Below are 7,426 nucleotides of genomic sequence, written 5' to 3'. Positions count from 1 at the left end.
AGAGAGAGACAGTAGGCAGACGGACAGGATGATGCAGCAGTGGTAGGGGAGTAAAGTTAGGCAAAAATCTCAATTTGACCAAAAAATGACTTAGGCACTTATGCTATGAAGCTAACGATATACATGTACGTATATATATACATATCTGTGTCCAGCACTGGAAAGATGGCTGCAGCACCGGATGGAGCCATTGTCCATATCGGCTACCTTCATACCCGATACCTGAATTCCTCCATTAATGGCAAAGAGCTCCCTCGTCTTGATGTCCATATAGGTGAGTAGGTACAGAGGCATATAGTGTGGATGTATAAGCTGGAATGCTAGAGCCACAGTCACCTGCAAATTTTCTGTCAACATATCAACTTTATTTTAAAAAAGGAATGCCTTACAAATGTATTATTTCTGAGTGTTCAAAAGTTAATTTATTATAAATAAACTGAACTCTTCATTCGAAAAATCATAATTACGTATTATGCACCACAATAGTGTCCAGCCAATTATTAAATACAAAGATATTTTAAAAAGGCTAACCAAAAAGTCCAACCATCAAAATGTATAACTGCTTTTTTTAAACGTATCCGCTTGAACAGTAGAGCCTGTCAGGACTCCGTTTCCTTGTTTTTTACCATCACATTGCTCTGCTTGCGTATGAGGAGCTGGTTAGGCCCTTCATTAGTGGCTTTGATCATTTTCCAGGCATCATGGTGCATGAGTCCCTCCAGAGAACCGCCATTGATAGACAGGACTTCATCGCCAACCTCGATAAGCCCGGAAAGCTCTGCAGCTCCTCCTGTGTTAGACATGAACAGCAATTCAGACTCAGATAAAGCTCCTTATTTTACTCTGGTCTACTTATGATCTACACGCTGAAGATATATTCAAATTATAGCTATGATTTGAGAGATGGCCATTCACCTGGCTATAACCAACCTTCCCTGTCAGTGTCTGTCAGATTTAAGCCTCTGATTTCTCCTCTAATATATGCATATCTCACAGACTCTCATTATTTGAATTAAGTCAAAGATTTGTGTTTAAATAAATAATAAAGGTACTTTCACACAGGATACACTGCAATCATTACTTTCAGTGTGGCCGTTCCAAGAAAACACGCATGCAGCTGTCATGGTCACTGAGGTCAAAGTTCAACAAATGTAAAGTTTGATTTTGTTGAACTTTCCAGCGTTCCATCTATTCATCCTCTTCTGTTTATCCTTATCAGGGTCGCAGGGGGGTGGAGCTTATCCCAGCTATCATAGGGCGAGAGGCAGAGTAAACCCTGGACAGGTGACCAGTCTGTCACAGGAAGACAGACAACCATTCACACTAACAGTTACACCTGTGGACAATCTAGAATCACCAGTTAACCCAACCCGACTGACTGCATGTCTGTGGACTGTGGGATGAAGCCAGAGAGAACCCGGGCAAACACGGGGAGAACGTGCACACAGACAACTGAATTCAGGACCTTCCTACTGTGAGGTAACCGTGCTAACCTAAGTGCCACAAATTTTAAGTTATGCAACAAATTTTGACCACAAGAGGAAAATGCTGTGGGGGAAACAAGTTTCCATCCAAACAGAAATGTCAATGCTGTTATAACAGTCACGTTGTTTGATTTAAGGCAGACACAGTGTAAACAGCTTAGATTTTGTGTTTCTCCCAGTAGCACTACAGCTATTAAAGCTCTTAAAGAAATTAGAGGTAAAGAAAATAAACTGATCTCACTGTGATGGCTGTGTTTACTTTCTCTTCTGATGCTCAAACACTGCACTGAAGTCGGCTTCAATCACTAACTTTTACTGAATGAACGAACAAAGGTAGCGTCCACTCTGTGTCCCACTGATGAAAGTATCTGTGTCTGTGGCTAAAGACCCGGAAAAATATACGTTAAGTTTGTGCAAATGCAAACAGAACTGCTGCTGTAGCTTCATGATTAAAGTCCCAAGAATTGCAGTGAGTGTGCCCTATCCCCTGATCCCTGCTGTTCATTACAAATGCACCTACAAAATAAGAGAATGACCGTTTTGGGATTTTTTTAAGAAAGCATGAATGAAACCAGGAAGGAGTGTACACTGAAACACAGGAGGTGGAACGACTTTAGTCATGTTCCCTGTGATTCACACCAGACTGAATTTGTTTGCTAAGCTAGTTATCTATGTAGCATTATGTTTATGTTTGAGCCCGAAGGTTTATGTGATAAAATCTTTAACAAACAAGAATCAGTATTCATGTTAACATTATCGTCTGTGACACCAGCAGTTACAAAGACACAGTTTACGTCACATGGAAACCTTGTGTTCATTGTTAACAGCGGCACACACACTGTGACGTCACAGTGTGTGTGCATTTTGTCTGAGAAGAAAAAGTCACCTTTAAAGATGCGTTTGACAGTGAGAGGCCTGTCTCCGTGGCTCAAAGACCTGCCCCCCTCCAGACTGAAGCCCAGTCCAACAGAAGTATTATGAAGCTCCACTGTTACAGCGCCATCTGGACTGACATCCACAGCTGAAAGACATCCCACACCAAGAAGGACAGAAGTTAGATATAAACCTAAGAGAGGATGCTGCTGCTGACCGCTGGACTTCAGCTGATTGCAGAAACCACACCACGGGCAGAGCTGTTTGCAAGGTTAATGTTTGTATTTAAAAGGGTCAAATGCTCTGACGAAAGAAGTACTCTAAGTCAGTCAGCATCAGAGTGATTTAAAACCGATGTTACAGCCAATGAGAATATTCCAGGAAGCTCTGTGTACCCACTGGAGATGGAAACCTACCTCCGCTACGCTCCAAAGACTTCTGGGTAGCCGAGGCTTGTCTGTCAGAGATACACTGCACACTGTCTTTGTCTCTGTGAATGACCACTAAGACCTGGTTGGACTGCTTGGCTTGATGAAGACAGGATCTAGCCTCTGCGTGTGTTTTACCCTCCAGACTGGTGCCATTTATGGATAAAATGCTGTCATCTCTTTGGATTGTACCTTCAAGACCAGCTGCACCTTTCGTGAAGACCCGATGAACCTGAGGACAAAAACATATTAATAATACATATCATTCAGTCATGTATTAAATACATTTATTATGTGTTCATTAAGCAGATGGGTCTCCTGAATTATTGGAGGATCATGGCCTTTACAAAACTGTGAGAGGTCACGGTGAGTTGGTGCAACAGTGACAGTTACTCACTGAGCAATATGTGACTAACTTCAGTCGATCACTGTTGCTCTCAGGTTAACCAGTCCTTTCTGCATCTGCCATGAACTAATTAAGTGCACTGATCAAACACAACATTATGACCACCTGCCTAATATTGTGTCAATCCCCCTTTGCTGCCAAAACAGGGCTAAGCCATCAAGACTCCACTGGACCTGAAGCTGTGCTGTGGCACCAAAATGTTAGCAAGACATCCTGTAAGTCCTCAAAGGTCCTGTAAGTCCTCAAAGGTCCTGTAAGTCCTCAAAGGTCCTGTAAGTCCTCAAAGTCCTGTAAGTCCTCAAAGATCCTGTAAGTCCTCAAAGACTCCTGTAAGTCCTCAAAGGTCCTGTGATCCTCAAAGATCCTGTAAGTCCTCAAAGATCCTGTAAGTCCTCAAACATCCTGTAAGTCCTCAAAGCCTGTAAGTCCTCAAAGTCCTGTAAGTCCTCAAAGTCCTGTAAGTCCTCAAAGATCCTGTAAGTCCTCAAAGACCCTGTAAGTCCTCAAAGGTCCTGTAGTCCTCAAAATTAGTCCAAAGTCCTGTAAGTCCTCAAACTCCTGTAAGTCCTCAAACTCCTGTAAGTCCTCAAACTCCTGTAAGTCCTCAAAACCCTGTAAGTCCTCAAAGATCCTGTAACGTCCGTACCATACCAGGACCTGAAGTGGCCTCAAAGGTACTCCGTATCAAGATAAGCCCAGCAGAGGATGTACTTCCTGAGGCAGCTGAAGAAATTCAACCTGCCAACACGGACGATGATGCAGTTCTACACTGCAATCATCGAGTCCATCCTCACCTCCTCCATCACCGTGTGGTACGCTGGAGCCACTATCAGGGACAAACAGAGACTGCAGCGTGTTGTGCGCTCTGCTGAGAAGGTGATTGGCTGCAGACTCCCATCTCTGCAGGACCTGTACACCTCCAGGACATTGCGGCGTGCAGCCCGGATCTCAGCTGACCCTTCTCACCCTGGACACAGTCTGTTTGACCTGCTCCCCTCAGGCAGGAGGCTCCGGTCCATTCGCACCAGAACCTCTCGCCATAAGAACAGTTTCTTCCCCTCTGCTGTTGGACACATGAACAATAACCACATGACTGTCCCCGCCACTAACACATGACCCTACGCTGTGTCACTGCATCATTTCATGTTTGGCACTGATCACCACCTGCACTCATGTATATATCTTTCTACGTAGCACTCATAATTCTTATTCTCATGTATATATCTCATGTATATCTCATGCACATATCTTTCTTTCTACATAGCACTTTAATTCTTATTGTTTGCACTGAAGCACCGCAGCAATTTCCTAATGTTGTAAACCTCAACATCTGGCAATAAACCCATTCATTCTGATTCTGATTCTGATTCTGATTCTGATCCTCAGAAGGTCCTGTAAGTCCTCAAAGATCCCTGTAAGTCCTCAAAGGTCCTGTAAGTCCTCAAAGATCATGTAAGTCCTCAAAGATCCTGTAAGTCCTCAAAGATCCTGTAAGTCCTCAAAGTCCTGTAAGTCCTCAAAGTCCTGTAAGTCCTCAAAGGTCCTGTAAGTCCTCAAAGGTCCTGTAAGTCCTCAAAGCATCCTGTAAGTCCTCAAAGGTCCTGTGAGTCCTCAAAGACCTGTAAGTCCTCAAAGATCCTGTAAGTCCTCAAAGATCCTGTAAGTCCTCAAAGGTCCTGTAAGTCCTCAAAGGTCCTGTAAGTCCTCAAAGTCCTGTAAGTCCTCAAAGTCCTGTAAGTCCTCAAAGATCCTGTAAGTCCTCAAAGGTCCTGTAAGTCCTCAAACCGTAATTCAACCTGTAAGTCCTCAAATGTGCCTATCCTGTAAGTCCTCAAAGCCTTAAGCCCAAGTCCTGTAAGTCCTCAAAGGTCCTGTAAGTCCTCAAAGTCCTGTAAGTCCTCAAAGGTCCTGTAAGTCCTCAAAGGTCCTGTAAGTCCTCAAAGTCCTGTAAGTCTCAAAACTCTGTAAGTCCTCAAAGGTCCTGTAAGTCCTCAAAGATCCTGTAAGTCCTCAAAGTCCGGTCTCAACTGTAAGTCCTCAAGACTGAGTCTAGCCTGTAAGTCCTCAAAGGTCCTGTAAGTCCTCAAAGTCCTGTAAGTCCTCAAAGAGTAACCCAGGCCTGTAAGTCCTCAAAGTCCTGTAGAGGTCCTCAAAGTCCTGTAGTCCTCAAAGGTCCTGTAAGTCCTCAAATCTGTAAGCCAAGTCCTGTAGTCCTCAAACGCCTGTAAGTCCTCAAAGGTCCTGTAAGTCCTAAAGATCCTGTAAGTCCTAAAGGTCCTGTAAGTCCTCAAAGTCCTGTAAGTCCTCAAAGATCCTGTAAGTCCTCAAAGTCCTGTAAGTCCTCAAAGGTCCTGTAAGTCCTCAAAGTCCTGTAAGTCCTCAAAGATCCTGTAAGTCCTCAAAGGTCCTGTAAGTCCTCAAATCCTGTAAGTCCTCAAAGATCCTGTAAGTCCTCAAAGGTCCTGTAGTCCTCAAAGACCTGTAAGTCCTCAAAGTCCTGTAAGTCCTCAAAGATCCTGTAAGTCCTCAAAGGTCCTGTAAGTCCTCAAAGGTCCTGTAAGTCCTCAAAGTCTGTAGTCCTCAAACTCCTGTAAGTCCTCAAAGGTCCTGTAAGTCCTCAAAAGATCCTGTAAGTCCTCAAAGGTCCTGTAAGTCCTCAAATGTCCTGTAAGTCCTCAAACTGAGTCCTAGGCCTGTAAGTCCTACAAAGATCCTGTAAGTCCTCAAACTCCTGTAAGTCCTCAAAGGTCCTGTAAGTCCTCAAATTCCTGTAAGCCCTTAAAGATCCTGTAAGTCCTCAAACGTTCTGTAAGTCCTAATAGATCCTGTAAGTCCTCAAACGTCTGCTGCTTGAAGTTTTGAAAGGCTTTTTGTGTTTTGTAATCTGAGCTGCTGGTAACCTTTGACCTCTGTAGCTGGTGACTCTAATGAACTTTCCCTCAGCAGAGTGGGCTTTGTCACACTGTTTGGTGCATTTTGCTCTTGAAGAAACTTTTCTTGAGATTTTCTGGACTAACTGAATCTTCATATCTTAGTGAGGCATTCAAGGCAAGTAAATGAATGTGCAAGAAAATGTACTTTAAATTGTTGCAACAGTCACCGTTCATTATTGTTTAAATCTGAAGGATGTGAATCTGAACAGAGATTCAACATCTTGTACTTACAGTTATGTCCTTTTGCTCGAGGTCAACTCCTCCAGCAATACTGAAACCAAGTCCTGAACCTTCTCCTTTACTCAGGACAACAAGACGAGTATTTCTGTTAGTCTGCAAAACACACAGAGAGACAAATAAAGAAAACTCAAACTCAGCTGGACTCTGTATCTGCAGTGAGACATTACCTTGGTTTGCTGAAGCAGGGTTGATATGTAAGCTTTCGCTGTTAGTGAGGACAGCAGTGTTTGCAGTTTACACTGACTCACAGGTGAAGCCGACAGCTCCTCTAAACTGCAGAGAAAAAGCCATCGAATCAGGACATTTAATGTGTTTTTTTCACCCACATTTCACAGTTATGTTTGGAGCAAAGCAGCTGCTGTGATTTACAATGACTGGTTTAAAGTCTCACCTGATGGACCAGCCGAGCTGCCGGCCATGGGTCTCTCGGGTCCTCTGAGCAGTCTTTTCAGTGACTTCAGCCTCACTGTGGTTAACGCTGTTCAAATCTGCTTTCATTGGAGTTGCACAGGTTGGAAAGCTGTCAGTCACTGGGGCTATAGTGGACTGGGTGTCAGAGTCTGTTTTATCTGCATTGCTGCGCCCTCCTGCAGCGTCCTCTTTGCACAGTTTTTCCAGCTCAGGCATGCTGAGAGCCCTGAGCTGCCGTAACCTACTGTAGAGAAGTCTGCCATGTTTCTTGCGCAGCACTGGAGGAGTGTGTGGTGCAGCCCCATCTGGAGCTTTGTGAACTTCATTCTCAGAAGACTTATGAAGACGAAGAGAACAGGATGTGGCTGGAAGCAGATTTTCCACATAAGAGCTAAAACTCCTTTGCCGTGTCCGGAAGTCAACAGCATTAACCAGTTCCATATAACCTGCAATCCTTTGGTTCAGCGGGGCTCTATATGCCAGCGCATACGGCTGAGGATCACTGCTTTTCACCAGGGGCTTGTCAACATTAGCCAGATTCTCAAAGGATTTGATTTTATGTCGGACAGAGAAAGGACTGTAATCTGCAGACGAGGCAGTGTGTGCGGACAGGGTCTGTGCGGACAGGGTCTGTGTGGACAGGGTCTGTGC

At 44.2% G+C, this 7,426-nt stretch overlaps 1 protein-coding gene across 1 annotated transcript in view; it reads right to left on the bottom strand.

Moving 5' to 3' along the window:
- Window positions 1-135: 135 nt before the first annotated feature.
- The window catches only part of pdzd2 (PDZ domain containing 2), a gene marked incomplete in the record, with an annotated part of 93,852 nt that continues 86,561 nt past the window's right edge, over window positions 136-7,426 (bottom strand). The window contains 3 exon segments of the mRNA XM_042216063.1: window positions 136-790; window positions 2,371-2,505; window positions 2,774-3,017. Coding sequence (XP_042071997.1) covers window positions 600-790; window positions 2,371-2,505; window positions 2,774-3,017 — 570 coding nt within the window.

This window comes from Haplochromis burtoni, unplaced genomic scaffold, assembly GCF_018398535.1.
Source record: "Haplochromis burtoni strain Fernald_Lab_line unplaced genomic scaffold, NCSU_Asbu1 Contig_910, whole genome shotgun sequence".
Classification (NCBI taxonomy): Eukaryota; Metazoa; Chordata; class Actinopteri; order Cichliformes; family Cichlidae; genus Haplochromis; species Haplochromis burtoni.
The sequence above is the reverse complement of the archived record's forward strand: the minus strand, read 5'-3'. Positions and strand labels throughout refer to the sequence as shown.